Source organism: Colossoma macropomum, unplaced genomic scaffold (genome assembly GCF_904425465.1).
Source record: "Colossoma macropomum unplaced genomic scaffold, Colossoma_macropomum, whole genome shotgun sequence".
In the NCBI taxonomy this organism is placed as follows: domain Eukaryota; kingdom Metazoa; phylum Chordata; class Actinopteri; order Characiformes; family Serrasalmidae; genus Colossoma; species Colossoma macropomum.
In genome coordinates, this window is record NW_023494788.1 from 4,243,741 (window position 1) to 4,262,683 (window position 18,943).

An 18,943-nucleotide genomic window follows, 5' to 3' on the forward strand; every position below is an offset into this window, starting at 1 on the left:
TCTTTAAATCTGGTCATTTCTACTGTTTTCCTTTCATCCAGACTGTGCCTCACAAGTTTCTCTACAAAGAAATATAAAATTAAGAATTTTTTTAAAAAGAAAAATCCATATTCTGACACTTCCACAAGCCTAAAAAGAGATCTGATCACATAACAGGCAGCCCTCTGCCCTCTATGGCCTCTTCTTCCTGTACAGGCTGCACATCTGCACGCCTTTCTTTACAATTTCACTACTTCTAAGTGATCTTTAGTGAATTAGTAGTAGCCTAGCTTCAGCAAAACGGCCGTAACTTCCTCCACCTGGGCGTGATGGCAGCCAGGCCACTGCTGCCGTGCTCTCTGACCCCTCCTCCTCCTCTTCCTCCTCTTTTTTTCTCCTCCTCCTCCTCCTACGACATCGAGTCTCTGCTGTGCTCCGTCTCCCTCCTTCCTCGTCTGTCTGTCGCATTTCAGCGCCACAGCAGAGCACGGAGACCCCCGGGGGTCGAAGGTTTCTGCCCTTTCCACCTCTCCAGTTCCCCCCGTCCAAAAAAGAAGCCCTCTCTCCGTCACCGTCGACCTGCACGGACCGGCAGACCCGCCAACATTTGGAGCTCGCGGGGGAAAAGGTCGTTTTTTTAGGGGGGGAAAAGGCAAAACATCGCTGAGGGAAAGAAGAAAGCGAGGCACAAAAGCGGTGAGTTCGCGGCGGCTCTGCTTGTCAGGAGCGAAAGGTTTTCCTCCTCTGGCTGTTGGTTTTCACTGAAACCTTTCACAGCCTTCAAGTTTATATGTTAGCGTTCATTCATCGCCCTCTTTCCTCTCTTTCTGCTTCTCCACATAAAAGGAGTGCACGAGGGAGGCGCGCGTGAATCTCTTAACATTGTAACTAGCGATGTGGCTAATTGATACATTTTAGGGTTTTTTTCTCGAGCCAAACGCAAAAGTGGCTTTAATGTAAAGCGGAATGGCTGAAATATCAGAATGGTTCGTATTTCTGTGTTATTTTCTGACCTTCATGGACCTTTCTAGCCTTAGCAGGGCAGGTTTTGCATAACCTGTGTGTAATGTACTAAAAAAAAAAACTACGTCTAGTCAGACGCCAGCTTTCTGTTGTTGGACAATTATGGAGTCTGGGGCTTTCGACTTGAGCTTAATATCTCCCGACCAGTGGCTCTTTAGCTGGCTTTATTTCCTCCGAGTGGTCCCTCTGAGGGCAGAGTTCAAGTTTGTGTCGAAAGGTTAGCACGACCTGCAGCAAATGGCTCCCTCAGAAGATTTATGAACCGATGACCTATCACCCAAAACGCTCAGATATAGGCTGGCAGGAGCAGTAAGCGGTTTTGATGGCTGCCTCTCATTGTGATTCGCTCTACGTTTGGTGACAGGTAAATATTTACAGTGGCAAATCCATAGCAGGGCTAGCAGGAAATTCAGATAGGCCAGTTTGGAGCAGTTTAGTCTGATGTAGACTTTTAAAAGCAACATTGGACCAGGCTATTACAGATAGTAACCTGCTCAGCTGTGATCCAAAGTGGAGCATAGTGGTAAATATGGGTGAAGGCAGATTTCAGTGACTCCTTGTTTATGCCACTGGTAGTGTGGTTTGCTTTCTTGCGGCGTATGTGTCTGTAATGACTTGGTGGATATTGAACAAAGCAAAGTTTTCTCAGATTACGATGAGGATTGTCCAGGTAGGAATGTCCCATACTGAACAGTCTTGGGTGAATACACATAACGTCGTGATACTTGATGCTTCACGACATTTTAGTTTTTCTTAAGTTTGATAACAGAGGAAAAAAAAAAATGTGAAAAACTGAGTACAGTGACTTTTATTCAGTGTTTCACCTGCTGTAAAGTAAATCCAGTTACACATGACTAATTATGCTCTCTTTGTAATGAAACATCACTGTTCGTAATGTATTTTGATGCATGATTGTGACCCAATTGTCCAGTTTACTATGAAATTTTGCTTTGTGAAACCCTCACCAAGGGGGTATTTCTCAGTTACTTAGATAACTCAAGCCTAAAGTCAGGGCTAGAGTGGGCAGTATGATAATATTTATCATTTTTGTCATAAACTGCATCACAATTATGCATCAAAATGTTTTACTTGTCTCCTTTCATGTTGGTAAGTCTTGATTTTTGGCTTAAATTACATGCCAGACTGAGACATTTCTCTTTGTACTAGATATGCGCCGATCCAATACACTAGTTAGGTATCAGCACCAACGCTGACCTTGTTAAGTGGGTCAGATATTGGCTGGATGCGACTAAAATCATTAGATCTGTTCCTTTAGTCACGATAGTTATAAAATTGTAACAGCGCATTATGCAGTAGTGCACTTAAATTTTCTAATTTCTTTGTTTTTATCTCTGTTTTCTGTTTGGACGTGATGTGTATTTGCAGTCTTGTGTTACATTATGCATAGAAGAATGATCCCAAGCCAATATTGCAAAGTGAGATATACAGGTTTTAAACAGAAGAAGACAAAAGAAGTCCTGCTGTTGGAGTTCAGTTATTGAGAGCGGGAACGTGAGATTGGTGCTTTGTGTAATGCCCCTCGGAAAAGCTAACGGCTGCCCTCCTTTCTCTCCTTGCCCCGGCACCCCTGCAGGTGAGCTTGGGGCTCAGGTGAGGTGAGAGCGGCGGGTGTTGGAGGATGCCTGCAGTGCCGGACAGACCTGCTGCTCACTGACCTGCCCATGCCCCAGCCAGCGGAGCCATGGCGCGCAAAGGCTCCTCCCAGGGGAAGGTGACCATCTCCGTGGATGAGTACAGCTCCAATCCCACACAGGCCTTCACACACTACAACATCAACCAGAGCCGCTTCCAGCCCCCTCATGTACACATGTGAGTGCCGCTCGCTCGCTCAGTTCGGCCCTGCTGGGGCCGTTCGGAAGCGCTTCTGTAATTGGCAGATTGACTTGATTGATTCGATTGATTGAAAGAATGGTTTAGAACGGACATCTGGCTGCTTTTGTGACGTCCACCTGGTGGTCTCTGATTCCTGCTGGGTTTTGTTTGGGATTGTCAATGAATGAGGTGGAGTTTTCAGTTTGGGACTAAATGTTTATTTAGCTGTATAACACCTAATTGTATGTAGGTCAGAGGCAGATAGATGTGGAAAAACTGAAGTTAGATGTTGGATTTTCTGTATTCTCGTTCTTTTATCCATAGAACTGAAGTGTTTCTGACTGAGCTCCTTAAATTTCATACGCTTTGAATGTCCGGTATCCCAAATTCTAATGAAGTGTAGTGCCAGAGATTTAACTTCATGAAGCTAAGAGTGAACTACTGTAAATATGATTTCTGCAGATGCTGCATTTAAAAAATCTTTCTCTCTCCATTTTTTTGGTCTTTGTCTGTAAAAACCAACCCTTTACAGCTGGTACGGCACCAGAACTCAAGACGTTGGGTTCCACCTTTTGTGCCCATTGTCCTCTGTAACGATAATGAAGATGTTTTGGCATGTGCGACGCAAGGCTGCCGTCTTGTTCCTGTACTTATTAACCAGGGGAGGGTCAAAGGTTAGTTCAGTTGATTAGCCCTTTAACAATGGCTCTTTGACCTGCGGGGCAGAGCTCAGCTTTCAGTGAGGTGGCTATTGACTGATGCTGATGATGGTCTAATGAGGGGCGTTGGGATGGAGAAGAATGGAGCAGGCTGATTAGCCCGGACCTCCACTGCCTCCAGTGGGACCTAACTGCACAATTAAAGGCTCTGGAGAAAAGGGGAGATGGAGAGAGATGTCATAGATGTGACATTTTGGATAAAGCATGTGTATTAGCACATAGCGACTTGGCCTCGATTGGAAAAATTCCCTTTACAGCAAGATGTTGGGAAGTAGATGTGATAGATATTTCGTGAGAATAGTTAATAAATGTGTCACACCAATTTGTCGCTATTAACTTATAGTTTCATGCCCAAAATGATAATTTTATAAAAGTCAGGAAATATTTTTTAAAGGGCGCATATCATGAAAAATGTTATTTTCCTCGCTTTTTTGAAATAAAAGTTTGACATAGTATGTAAACATTGTTTAAAAATATACTTCACTCCCCAGGTCATATATGCAAATTGAGCTGTGAAATTTTTTTTTGTTTATTCAGCCTACAGAAGTTTAGCCCCACACACTCACACTGAAGTAGTGTTTCAGCCCATATTGGTTTTTGAATGAAGCCAGTCAGAATAGAGCTCATTTACATATATGAGTCTTAAAGACACGATGTCAAAAACAGCCTGTTTAATGCTAAGGGATAAATAGAGGCTGGAAAATGGTCACATAAAAATGAATTAGGACTGTTTTTGGCACATAAACCCATACAAATGTCATAAGTGGGTCTCGGGGGAAGATATAAAACACAAAGAAATTACAGGAAATGGGCCCTTTTAGTGTACTTTAATGTAATGTAATTTTAGGCTATTTCTATTGTTCTATCCATAAATGGCAGGTTTTAAAAAAAAGAAAGAAATGGAGTTACGACACAGAAAATGTACCATACAATATCATCTAAAAGTGTAGCAAGGCCATAAAGTGACCTCGCATTTCCCAGATGTCTATTGTCATGAAAGCAGACTGACCAGGTCAAAGCTCCTGCTTTGATTTGCTACAGTGATGTTTTTCCCCAGTTCAGGCTGTGCTGTAGGTCAGTGCCTAGGCATGAAAGCTTGTTCATTCCTGTAATAAAGTAGTAATATGAGACTGAACACACCTTTACCAATCGTGCTTAGATCAAAGTCATCTATAGGCTTCTTGTCCTTTTGCTATGTCAGCAACATCTGCTTTTGATCTTTACATAGTATTTTAAGTATGCTGCTCAAATGTAGACGTGAAATTGGTTAACATAGATAATGTGTTTTCATGGACCAACTTAAATATCATTGCAGATACTGTTTATCTAATGGTTACGGTTTATCTAACCACTACATTTACTATTCTGTCTGCTTTGAGAAAAAACTGGGGCAGTACCCCTCTTGTCATTGTCATTGGTACCCTCAAGGGTACATCTCAGTACCTTGAGTCAGGGAACATAATTGTACCATAACCACTGACATTATATTTTCTAAGTTGTACTGACTCCACACACCCCGTCTCGTCTCCAGGCTTTTATTTTATTGTCCTGTTTTAAAACATTTGGTTATGAAAAGGAAATATGTACTTTTCACTTGGAAAAACTTATTTAAGGTACACAACCGGACCTTAAAACCACTGTAATGAATGATAAATGTACCTGCACAGAACCTTTATTTCTAACATTGTAATGTCTCTTATTGTGAAAGTTTTTAATGAAAATATAAATTTATAGTGAGCTTGGCTGTTGTGCCAGTCTGTAAATGTAATTGTGTTGTTTTGAGTGCTTATCATAATATTCTTTTCTGGCATCTGGTGGAACAAAGGGAGGGTAAAAAGAACAAAAAGTGCCACATTTAAAAAAAATGTACCATGCTGCACTAAATCCAGTTAAGCAGGGCTAATTATTCTTAGCAGTTGATTAGTGTTCTTTAAGCACTGATGATATCTGTGATATTCTCAGCAAAGCATATTGTGACCTACATTATCACAATAGCGATAAATATCCACAATCTTCATAATGCCCAGCCTTCCTTACAGGGTAATATGGCTGTTTCGTTAAAGGGCCCATATCATGGAAAACCCGAATAGTTTGATGTAGCATGTAAACATTGTTAAAGTTTCAAAACGCACCATTCACTGCCCAGTCCATATAGTTAAAATATGGAAATTTAGCTGAAAAAAACATCCTGCTTTGACTTCATTGTTTTTGTGATGTCACAAAAACCTACACATTTATACAAATCTGCCTATTGAGACTACAGCAATAGTTATAAGTTATAAGGAGTGTTTCAACCTGGATTACTCTTTGAATGAGACCCCATACAAGGCAGCCAATCAGAACAGATGTCATTTGAATATGTATGAAGCAGTAAAAAAACAAAGAGAGGTTGGGACCATGTCAGGTAAAAATGAATTACACCTGTTTTTGTACGTGGACCCCAGGGAACAAAATAAAAGGCAATAAAATGTAACATATGAGCCCTTTGAAATTAGAAGGGGGGACAAATACAGAATAAAGCTTTCAGAGATTTGATTGTCATGTTGTGAGACTAGCAGTAATGAGGGATGCAGTGTGTGTTTGAGTGTAGAAGTGTGTAATATGATGATGATTAACCAGTGAAAGTCACGATTCTGATCCTGACTCACTGCTGTTCTCCACAGGGTGGAACCCATTCCTTACGATGCTCCTAAGCCGGCGGGTCATACGCGTTTTGTCTGCGTCTCGGACACGCACTCGAGGACAGATGGCATCCAGATGCCGTACGGCGACGTCCTGCTCCACACGGGTGACTTCACTGAGCTGGGGCTGCCGTCGGAGGTGAAGAAATTTAACGACTGGTTAGGTGAGGACCTGCTGACCTTTTACTGTACTTATGGTGCTGAGTCACAACCTGCAGCCTCAGACACAGTCAGTGCAGAGTGCACTATCAGGAGAAAAGACAGAATTGTGCTTTAAAGGATGAACTAAACGGTACACATCGGTCTCTTGGTGTCAGATGTTGAGTCTTTAAGCTTACATTTACTTCAGGAATGGATGCTACAGTACTAGAGCTGCTAATTAATTAACTGTTGTACACGGACTATTATTAGACTAAACATACAGTATGGTTCACTTTCTGTAGTTGCAGGACCACCATCGTTTAAAGTTTTATCTCCAAGTGACTTCTACTTTTTTATGGTGCAGTGAAACGATAGAAGCCATATCACCCCCTACACTTCCTGTAGTGTATTACAGTCTGTCGGAATGAGCATGTACAGTCATGTTTTGTTGATTTAAGTGATATTAGAGTGTGAGAATCTGATGAAGTTTTAGGTCAAATCTGTGCGGGAATATAGAAAATTCTGAAGTGTTTACAAACATTCATGCACCACTGTTAACACATCTTTTAAAGAGAACTCACTTCTGCACATTTTCATGCACAATTACTCTTTATTTGCTGAATTTAACATAATGGAAAAAAATAAAACAATCAAAAAGTGCACAACCTCGTTTCATATTTTGTGTTTTATTTTGTTCCAATATGTTAAACTCAGCAAAAGTTGAAATACAGCATGAAAAATAGAAAAATTCCATATTTAAGTATTTAAGTGTGTTCCCTGTATATGATGTGTTAACTTATTTTCATTCTGAAAATCAACAAAACTTGTAGTTTGACCAAACTTGCATATGACAGTAAATCATATAAGCATTAAAGAACGATTTTGCTTTTAAGCAAACTACGTTTACTTTTTTCCCATATCAGTCCAGCGTCTGTGACGGTGTAGCTACAACACCCCTTTCCTATTTTAATGGAGCATAGTAGGGATGTTTGATGATATTGGAGTCACATTGGTATTGCCATATATTCTAGAAAGTTTATTGATCATAGATTTGACTGAGAATTCCAATATTTGATACATTTATTGAGCAAAATCTTAGGGACTGCTTGGCTACTCTGCTAAAATATTTGCATGCTATTCATTTTACTGCATTTCCAAGCCTATGCAAATAAATGCTACATTTCTGAGGAATGCTTGTGTAGGTTCCAGTTTGTATATTTTACAAATACTTATGTATCAGAATCAATGGATATGTCAGTGGAAAATACTGGATATTGACATCCAGAATTCACATATCGGTGCATCCATAGAACAAAGGCTGCAATTATGTAAAACAGCACTTTCCTCTCTTTTGATTACTGATAATGTTATAGTGAAATTGCATATTCATGTATCAGGGGCCTTCCCCTCTGTTGATTTGAGTAAATGTTTTTTAGCATTCAGCAGTTCAGCTGGTGCCGAATGATTTTGAAGCGTCAGCAGTTAAATGGCAAGACATCAGTTTCACAATTAATGTTGAGTACTAGGTACATGCCTGCCGTATTGATGTTTTTTTCATGATTAAGATGCTATATTTGTAACTTCCTCAGCCGCTCCACAGACAGCAGTGTGAACAACCGCTGCCTGTCTGTCACTTGGGTAAATTTATACTGTTGCAGGTTATGTAAATAAGTTTATGTGGGTTATCGCGTTGTTCACAGCTGTATGCAAAAGTCTGGGTACTCAGGTCAAATTACATGCTTTGTTGATTTTCTAAGTGAAAGTAGGTGAACACATCCTCTACAGATAATATGCTTCTGCACATTTTAAAACACACTTACTGTTTAATACATGAAATGTGGCTAAAACTTGAACATTTTCATGTTTTTCTTTTTTTCCGTATGTTAAACTCCTCAAATAAATAGAAATTGTGCACTTTTATTAGCAGAAAAATACCATTGTCTGTAGAGGATGTTTTAACTTGACCAAACTTTTGCATATGACTGCGTGCTGACAGCTGATCATGGCCAGTTAGGGACAAATTGTGACCAGAGCAAAAGGATGATTGTTCTTTAAAAAGCCCTTTCCAGTAGTAGGTTTTAAATCACATGTTCAAAACTAGCTCTGTGATAACTGTAGTTTTTTGGAGTGGTTAGCACATTTTAGTGCTTAGTGCAGTCTTTGGATACACGTGATTTGGCACAAACAGAAATATCTGATGTGTGAACACTAATTTAATGATTAGGACTGTTTACAGCTAGAAATGCTTGATTGCTAAACAGCTTAGAAGGACTGAAAAAAGGAATGCATTAATCTCAGTGTTTTGCAACTAACTTCAGAGGCCAAAATTGCAAATCTGACTAATGCGCAATTAATTGTGCTGGCCAGACATTGACACACCCACTCTCTCATGTTCGGTCACTGAGCTTATGGAGTTGCTTGGGTCACATCTGTACGTATTAACACTGTACTTTTACACAGTGCATTTATCCTGGCTTGGATGTCAAGCTATATCAGTTCCTTTACCCCACAATAAAAATGAATTTCAGTAAATCATTACAAACCATGCGTGGCTTTTCAAAGATTCCAAAATACCATGCTTCAGTTACTGAGCAGATAAACTTGGAGGCCTTTAACAACACTTAAAAAAAACTGATCAAAATATTATGTGGCATCGAGAAGGTAAATATTAACCAATGCATTATTTACTTTGAGTATGACAGCCCTAGTTTTGTTCTAACAGAGACTGCAGCCATAAAAGTTTTCCTTGTCCGTCTGCAGGCACTCTCCCCTACGAGTTCAAAGTGGTCATTGCTGGAAACCATGAGCTGACGTTCGATAAGGACTTCATGGCTGAACTGGTCAAGCAGGACTACTATCGCTTCCCCTCCGTGTCCAAGCTGAGGCCCGAGGACTTTGATAATGTTCAGTCACTCCTTACGAACTGCATCTACCTGCAGGACTCTGAGGTCATGGTCAAAGGATTCAGGATATACGGGACACCATGGTGAGTTTTTGTGTTCTGTGTCTGTTTGTACGATGCTGGTCACTGATGATCAATTGCTTAAAATGGATTTAAGTGTGTGATATAGCTGAAAACCAGCAATAGGGGCGGGAAATATGAGGATGTTTATCGTTATCATGATAATTACGCCACAATATGGTTTTTGGAGCATCGTCAGTATAGTGAGTACTTAAAGAACACTGACCAGCAGCGTGTATTGTTACACATAGAGCGTGATTAGTCCTGTTTTAGTGGATTCTCCGTTGCTGATTTGTTAAAATGTGGCAACACTGATGCTTTGTTTGTTGTTTTCAAACCTTAAAAAGATATTTCGATGCATGTTGTGTATGTAAAAATGTCTTGAAGTATTGTGATATGTTCTCGTTATAATGTTCACCTGGAGTAGAAGCCTTAATTTTGTCCACACTGTTTGTCATGTCAGTGTCAGAAACCACATAAACAGATCTATTTGATGTGGTTTGAAGCAAATGTGCAATGGTTTTAGTCCTGCAGTTTGCAGAGGGGTATAAGCTTCCATTACTTGTTGGCTAGTGCAAAAGTGCAAGACTAAAGAAGCACACTTCAGACACAAAGCATGTTTTGGCTGTTCAAGGGCCACAAATCCATGGCACAGGCCACCCCTGGGAATTCAGTTATTTGGAAAAGTTTGGGCGCTGCTGGTCAAATGGCGTGTTTTGTTGATTTTGAAGTGAAAGTAAGTTAACACATCCTCCACAGAGAGCACACTGCTGCACATTTTAATGCACAATTAACTGAACTGCTTATTTGCTGAACTTTGGAAAAACAAGCATAAAATGTGGTTTGTGCAAAAGTTGTGGCACATTTTACATTTTATGTAATGTTTTTTTCCCCAGTATGTTAAACTCAGCAAATAAATAGAAACTGTGCATTAAAATTTACAGAAAAGTGTTTTCTTTGTGGACTTATCAACGAAACATGTTACTTTACCAGAGGTGTTCCAACGTGTGCGCCCAACCCATTTCTTCTGTTGAATCAGTATGCTCAGGTGGAGGTGGAGAACACAAACGTTTCTAAAGTTATACTTTTTGACCCAGTGACACTCAAGCAGTATCGGCCAAAATGCTAGTTCTTGGTTTTGACCACGAGGGAAGCCCTGAATTATTGCTGATTTAACAAAAGAGCTGATTGTGAGTCATTACGATTGTACTTCCTGATGATGAACGATAAATGAAAGAGAGGAATTTGCATTGCCAGCAAGTGCTTTATCAAGGACCATCAACTATTTCCAGCTATGGGTTTCCAATAAGCTTTAGAATTTTTAAGGGTCAGTTTCAAATGTTTATAATCGAGTTTCTAATTCAAGATTTCCATCGACTCTTATCTGTTAAAACCTATTTTTGTCTACCTTCAGAATTTTAGCTGAACTCTCTTTTTCCCCCCAAGATCACCACGACACAGTTAGACACAGCAAACCCACGCCATGCTCTGCTGAGTTCTAGCTATGTTTGTGTAAGACTAAAATAAGGCTGGTGGTTGCAGTTGGCTTTGAAGGAGCTCCGCAGAGCTTGGCTGTACTGCATTGAGGCCATTCATGCATCTGTTGGTTTGAAAGCAAAGGGGGCTTTCTTTCTTTGTTTCAGTTAATTGGCTTGTACTGGCACTGTTTTTTTGACATTTTCTTAGAAGATGTCTTAAGGGACCAGCATATGTTTGAATGAAGGCTTGTAGGTGGACTTAAGCGCAGAGCTTACTGACTCAAAGCCTTATGTAGAGTCAGTCACAAAATGTACAGTCATCAGGACATCTTCTCACAACATGGCTCAATTGTGATGTTCTTTGTGATTCTTTTATCTCGTAGCTACATCCTTCAATTAAGCAGTTTTGTACCTGAGCAGATTCTCTTTGAGATGGGGATGTAACAGTGCACTGTATTGTGTTGTATCACATTGTGTCATATTATATTGTTTTATCATGAATAGCATTAGCTTGTGGCTAATGTATTAACTTGGGGCTGTTTGAGGCACATTTTCAGCCACTTTTTGGTTTTGCTGTATCAAAAACATGTTGAGTTGAGACTAGGGCTGAGCCAATTGGGGGAAATATCTGATTGCAATTTTCCTGACCCAGTTTTCCGATTGAAGTTTTAATGTGGTTTATTTTTTATAAGTTAAGCCTGTTTTTCACTAAATAGACCAGCAAATGTATTTTTTTGGACTTGGACTTTTTCTGGACTGCATGTAGTTTGCCAGACTACCAGTTTGTGAGCTCTGCATTCTGCATATTTAAATTTCCCCTCTTAATACTTAAGATGACGTTGAATAATATGAGATTTTTCAAAATTGCACTCTTTCAGATTGTGATGTTGATATAAAAATGATTAATTGTCCAGCCAGCAGTACACTTCAAATGATTAAAGAACTAAATTAAACTGCTTACCACTTCTGTTGTAAGTATAAGCTTGTGTTATACAGTGGATCAATCACACATCATCAGGAGTTCTTTTGAGGAAGCAGTGCTCAAACCACCGCATCATTTTTGCCAAAATAACGTTTCGCGTAAAACGTTATTTTCATTTTAAGCCTAATTGAAACACCACCATGTTGTATCAAATTATAGATTTTGCAACTAGTGCAGGGGTTGGCAACATGTGACTCCGGAGCCACATGCCGCTCTTTTACTGCCCTGTTGTGGCTCCACAGCATATTTAGGTTTTTAGGTAAAGATAAAATAATTCTCCTTTGCAGTAAAATGAAGCTCTGCTGATCGTTCAACACAGTTTTAACAATAAATGGTCTTAAACGCTGGAGTTAATGTAGAACTGCTAATTCACCCTTTAACCCCAAATGTTAGACGGCTGGTCACCATAGCAACAAGGCAAATAGAGAGATCAAAGATGAACATCGATAATGTGTTTATAATCACTCCAGCTGGTTTCCCGATATGTTTAATCTGCAACTGTCAAACACTAAAAAGTCGTGAAGCTGAAGTCAACTTTTTATTCGCCAGCCCATTGTTCGAATTTTCCCGTTCTGCCGGAATGAGAAGAACATTGAGAGGCTTTTTATAAGAAACTATTCCACTTTTGAAGAAAAATTTCCTGCTGGAGATGCGAGAAAAGCCGCTATAGCTGAGCTCCCTTTTGTTGAAAGGACAAAATGGCTCTTCTTTACATTTGGGTTGCCGACCCCTGAACTAGGGCTGCACATTATACTGTTTGTTTATCATCATTCCAGTATTGGCCTTTGCACTGTTAATATCACAGTAGGCTGCAATATGCAAATTAACATTGTGTTTTTTTTGGGTTTTTTTTATGGTGTTCTTTGACCAGTCACAGTTCCAGGTTTATGCAGAGCAGTATTTAACAATGTCACGTTATTGATTCACCAGTGCATTTTTAACATATTGTATGCATATCTAAATCACAATGTAGCAGTGTAATCGCAGTGCAAGTATTTTATCCACATCGTACAGTCCAAACTATTAACCCTTCACCTGCCATGCCCTGCTGTTCCCCAGGGGAGTCTGCAAAGGTGTGTGAGATTTCAGGTGTGGATGAAAAAACAGCAGCCTTTGCCAAGGACGGCTCCATGGCGACTGAGTGATATTCAGCAGTATGATTTATCACATCTGGCCCTGACTAAAGAATTCACTGAGTTCACAGCCATGCTGTGAGTAGACTTTGAAATTCAACACAAGTCTACTTGGAACTTCATATCAGGACAAAATAAAGCAGTAAGCCATGAGAATGGCCATGTTACAGTGATTTTTTTATTTATTTTTATTTTTTTTATTTTTCCTAATTAAGTAATGTTAGGCATGATGCTAAGTGGAGTAAAAATCACGAGTGCATAACCTCTAGTGGCTTATTATTTTAAAAACAATGGCCAAAAATGCTCAATAAATAATTGAGTTATCCCAGTAATCAGTTCTTCTACAACAACATTGTTGATAAATAGCCCATTGTTAACAGCACAAACCAACGCTGGTTTATACTAATACAGAATTCAAATGATTTGAATGATGTAAACATATTAACAACAAAATAAAACATTATTTTACAATGACTGTAAACGTGCCAATCAGATTTTAGTATTGTAATGGTTTTATAACCATAATTAAAAAGCATTTCTGTGATCCAAACCACGTCAAATGAATACGCATAGAATGAGGTGTCCTTTCCTTTTGTTTTCGGGCTTTGTGTTCAACCTTTCTGTGAGATTCTATAATTAAGGCAAGCTTATAGACTTTTTTTTCCCCTTTTGCTACTCCTGCTACCATACGCCCTTGGATAAGGCTATCATGAATGTGTGCTTTTGTACTGAGGCTGAGGCTCCAACAAATTCTCTTTTTGATAAAAACGCTCTTTGAGAGCAGTTGCAGCGCACAGTAGTGGAGATTGCAAGCCGAGCGAGAAGCCCGCTGAGGGAAAAAACCAAATATCTGGCGCTCTTTGGCTGCCGAAAGGAAATTAGATTCTTGGTTAGGAGCGGGGGAAAGGCGGCCATGTGGGGTCGAGGGGGCTGTTTGGTCGTGTTTTTTTCCCAGTCTCTCCCGCAGGAAGTGGCCTTTGTTCCAGAACATCCTGGCTCTTTGTTGGGAGCATGGATCAGACGTTCGGCCGACCTCGCCGTTCCCCTCCAAGGGTACGCTCGCAGTGGGCCGCGCTGACCCGCGTGACCCCGGGCCTCAACGAGCGCGGAGGTCATTTCCACCGCCTCATTCTTCTCGGCACAAAGAGCTCAGCCAGGCTTGACTCTCTCAGCGGCCTTGTCTGTGTGTGGGGCCAGCAGACGCACAAATGCTTCCTTTTTTTTTTTAATCTGTTTATTTATTTATCATGCTTTTGTTTTGTGGTGGTGCTGACCTTCTCTCTGCCTTTGACCCAGACAAGGCTGATGATGTTGATTATTCAGACATCATTGGTCCACACTGGTCTTCTATATCCCACCATAAAAGGAGACTTTCTTTTTCTTTTTTTCTTAGAATCAAGATTCGCGCAATGCTACCCTGATAACTCTTCACTTGGGTAATCCCCTTAACAATATGCTAGATATTCTGAGATAAGCGTGGGTTGCATACATGCATATATATATATATATTCCCTCGAGCAGCCATGATTGGTTTGATTGAGGAATAAGCAGGTTGGGCCAAGCCGTCGGCCGGCTTTTGAAAATCAAAGACTTTCCCCCTAATCCTCTTAGGGAAGCAGACACCAGTCATGTGACCTGAGTTCGCATTGGGCGAGAGCTTGTAAAGCCAAGCCACAAGAGAGACTGGGGGGGAGGGGCCGTATCTCAGTGTTGCCGTGGAAACCATAGCACAGCTTAGTCCCCCGGGCTAATGTATATTACGGTAAGCATACCAGCGAGGGGTCTGGGATAACAACAGCAACAAATGACTCGTGGCTGCTTCGAGCTGCTGCCTAATTTCTCCACCAGGACCGAAAAGAACGAGGTCATATTTGTCGCACCCATATCAATATCGTCATTATCAGCCAGACACGTTCATTGTGCAAATTTAGAACATTTTTGCTTTATATGGTTTATATATAGCGGAGTTGCTCTGCTAGTCGTGGGCACTGTTCTGATTTTTATCGACCATTTTTCCAGTGACCATTCATCAACACCACCACCCCCCCGCCAAATGATTCCATTACCATTCCTACATTGTCCTCATGTGTCTGGTACTGTAGCTGTGGGGGGTAGCCAGAGCCCATCTCTCTCCCAGACTAAAAAGCTTCTCTACTGATTCCACATATTGACTGTTAAAAGGCCCTTGTCTCAGTGTCACCAGTGCGGTTGATTTTGAGTGTGTTTATTTGGGTGTTGTGGACGGTTGCCAGTTATGAGCTGAACAGATCCATCACTCTGTGCCTGTAGATCCAAAAATTGATTGGGCTGTTGTTCTGTTAACACTTCGTATCAGTTAATAGGCCTGTACCATTATGTTACCAGATGCTGCATTTATATATTTCACAATATATTAAAACACATTTATTGAATCCGTGATATAACATGGTCGCATCAGTTCATCTGAATCATATGAGGTTTGGTGTGGATGTTCACGGTAAAAACCGTTGTAATTTGTTAGAGGGCTCATTTGCATATTGCAGCCTTCTGCGATATTAGGATTGCAAAGGTCAATATTGTGATAACAAATGGTATCTTGCGCACACGTCCATTTCTCTAACAGTGCCGTGTAGCCTTGTGATCTAACAGATGATCACTCATGAACAGCAACTCGCAGCATGTTAGAAAATCAGGTACAGAATAGGAATTAAGCATGAAAACATTGGCAAATATAGTTTTATATTTATATTTTAAGCTCATCTGTCAGTTACTTCTTTTTGTTTTCTTGTTTTTCACCATTTTTCTTCACCAGTTCAGCTTGTGCTGCTGTGATATATTTAAACACGTGGGTGTTTGTATTGGGCTCTCCAGTGGCACAGCCAGCTAAGGTTTGCATTGTTGTCAGGAGATTGTATGTCTAAATGACCATGCTTAATTTTGCCATGACCAAAAAAGTCTCAAATAATTGGTATTATTGGTATTTTTTCATCAATATCAATAAAACCGAGGGTCATCAATGTTAGCCGATAATATCAGCCATCCAATACATCTGTAGGGCCTTAGTATGTACCATGCACAAGCTCTGTTTAGACTTATTTCAGGTGGCCTAGAACAAGCCTGACCTACAATTCCTTAAGCTGTGTGTGCACGACTGGTATCCAGATAAATGAGCCCCTCTCTGGTAGCTTCCTTTCCTGTGAGCTAGGGGTGAGATCTTGCTGATGACAGTAGGTTTATGGGACAGTAAATCACGTGAAACAGTGATTTTTAAGTATTGATATGGGATGTGACAGGCTCTGTTTTAAGATGTGGATGTGCTGCACTTCTACAGTGGTTAACCCTTCAATGTTTAAAGTGAATGGAAAAACATATGCATCTGAATCAGGACAGAGTGGCTGTAAAACAGACTGGGTGTACTGCAGTTTGATTTATTTGAGATCTAGGACTGTACATGAATCCTAAACACACTTTTTCTGTGTTCTCTGTATGCGCCACATAACTTTACAGAATCATTTGTATACATACATAAACAGTTGTCACCAGTGTACTAGGTGTGCTGGATGTTATTCTAGCAAAATTTTAGCTACCTGTTTCTGCTTCAGGCTGGTTTGGGTTGCACAGTCTTCTCTAGACCATTAGGAGGCACTACCCTTGGCCCTATCATCATTTGTCAGTTTTAATTAACAACTATTATCTTTCGAGTTCATCTCAGACCTGTGAGTAAAGGCTTGAGTGCATACTGGTTTAGTTCTGTGTGTGTGTGTGTGTGTGTGTGTGTGTGTGTGTGTGTGTGTGTGTGTGTGGATTAACAGAATTACTGCTGTGGAAACAACCTTCTTTCTTTATTGACATCAGCAACATAAACCAGACAGAAACCCTATTTCTTGCAAAGAAATTTTGAAATGTATTTTTTTATGTATTTGGAGCTCATTTCTTAAAAAGGAATCCCACAGATTTTTCAGTATTTCAGCATAATTAAATTTTTAAAACAAAGTGATATGATGTAAAATGGTCCATTGTAGAGAAACTTACAGACTCTGATTTCTTTCTTTCTTTTTCTTTCTTTCTTTCTTTTTATTTATTTATTTTACTGTGGTGGTGATAGGAACCAGAGGTCACAATGCCTACACCACAAATATAGCCATTCTATTTGCAATCCAGAATGACCCGTGAACCCAGTGTGAGTTTTTTGATGTAATGGTGATAAGATTGGTGGTAATAAGAAGTGGTAAATGGTGGTGGTAAAGTTTTCTTTGCGGTTTATTTTGCATTTTAACACCCTGCATGTACATCTTCACCATAAATGGATTTAAAAAAATATGTGTGGAGTTGAAGCTTTATCTCAGAACTATTGTAAAACAATGTCTCAGACATCATTCAGTATATTCATAACCATTTCATGTTATAGCTTTGTGTGAGGGAGACTTCAGAGGCTTTAAACTCTTCAGACATCTGGTTCTTATCACCACCACTGTGAACAATTATGACTCGGTACGTTTTTTTAGAAAGGAACATTTCACATGAAACCACTTTGATTGACTTTGTTTATGTCCTAACCATTTAATTATGTGGGACTTTTGGTTGGAAAAAAGGTGGAATTCCCGTTTAGTTAACTGCAGTTCATTAAATTTTCATTATCTATTATCAACAAAAAATCAGTATTGTTGTGTAACACCAATACTCAATGTAGAAGATTTCCCAGCACTAGTTGTATGTTAGCTGGAAGTTGGTTCATCGGTGTTAGATGGGCATCAGTTAGATGTGATACTGATGGGCTGAGGGCAGACTGAGGGCACAGTTATAAAGATGGCAGGAGGACTGGGATAAAAGGAGCAGGTTACATGCTGCCAGAGAGTGCTCAGCGCACTCAGTATGAGTCAGGCAGCCAGTTCACCGGCTATAATTTCCTCAATAAGAGTTACATTGGCTTTATCGAAGCCTCTGGATTGGAGGACTTGCAGAAATATTCCTGAACCACTGCTTCTGTTTTTCTGTGGACAGGATTTAACCAAGGCAAGTGCTTCCTCCTCCCTTAGATGTAATATTGGAGAGAGAGCTGAAGAGGCAATACAGAGCTTAGTCCTGGTTTTGGAGGAATCACATATGACCAACAGTGTAGTGACCACTGGGGAGAACAAGTGTTATGTAATTTATGAAAGTGACATTGTTTTGATTTTATGCTGAAGTTCTGGAGGTTAAACTTATTACAAAGGCTCTGGTATGGTTGGCAGAGAGATGTAAGAGTGTTGGCTCTGGATATGGAAAGTGACTTTGTCCTTATTGCATCTGAGTGACTTCTGGCCAACATCAACAATTTGAAAGAATTCGTTTAGTAGAGTCACGATTACTCAAATATGCTTGATTACTTGATATACAAGTATCAGTGATTAAAATTTACCTTCTGGTAAATCTGCAGTAATTAATTGGCAGTTTGCTTGATCAGTAAGAAACACAGTCTAAGAAACAAACTAGTAGCTTTCCTGACCCTGTCTTGCATTAACATTACACGCACAGGCAAAAAAAGAAGGTCTGGCTCGAAGTTTAGGTCTTAAATGATCCAAAAAACAACATTATACTGGTGAAAATTTGATGACAGTGGTAGATAATTCACTCACATCCTCAGAAGACGCATCCCTCACCATCTTTGAATTCTCTTTCAATGCACACGCAATCATCAGCTTCATCCTCTCGGGGAAGGGGAAGCACAACTCATGTTACAAAATGTTCTAACGCATGTTGCATGCAATTACATGTTTTCACCACAGAGGTCTCCAAATCCCCAAAACTTACTGCAGTGTTTATTATATAAGTAAGCATAATCTGCATATAACTTGATAACTAGTATTATTAAGTGATGATCCCAAATTTAAATGGTGACATATTGATTTAATAAAAGAATGAATAAAATGGCCAGGTTCTGTACAGAGATGTGGATACTAACACTGCATAGAAACGGGCTGAACAGGAAATCCCATAGCCATCTTCATTTCCTTTCCCTCTCTCTCTCTCTCTCTCTCTCTCTCTCTCTCTCTC

General features: G+C 40.0%; 1 protein-coding gene across 2 annotated transcripts in view; it reads left to right on the forward strand.

Annotated features, from left to right (window-relative positions):
* The first annotated feature begins 402 nt into the window (after positions 1–402).
* The window catches only part of mpped2 (metallophosphoesterase domain containing 2b), a 36,563-nt gene continuing 18,022 nt past the window's right edge, over positions 403–18,943 (forward strand). Inside the window, exons 1-4 of one of the 2 annotated variants that reach the window (XM_036568095.1) lie at positions 403–675; positions 2,597–2,832; positions 6,218–6,399; positions 9,137–9,362. In XM_036568095.1, the coding sequence (XP_036423988.1) occupies positions 2,705–2,832; positions 6,218–6,399; positions 9,137–9,362 (536 nt within the window). In that variant the 5' untranslated portion in view covers positions 403–675; positions 2,597–2,704. Of the gene's footprint in view, positions 676–1,305; positions 1,367–2,596; positions 2,833–6,217; positions 6,400–9,136; positions 9,363–18,943 lie in introns of those variants that run through there. The other variant, XM_036568096.1, reaches the window with a different exon arrangement.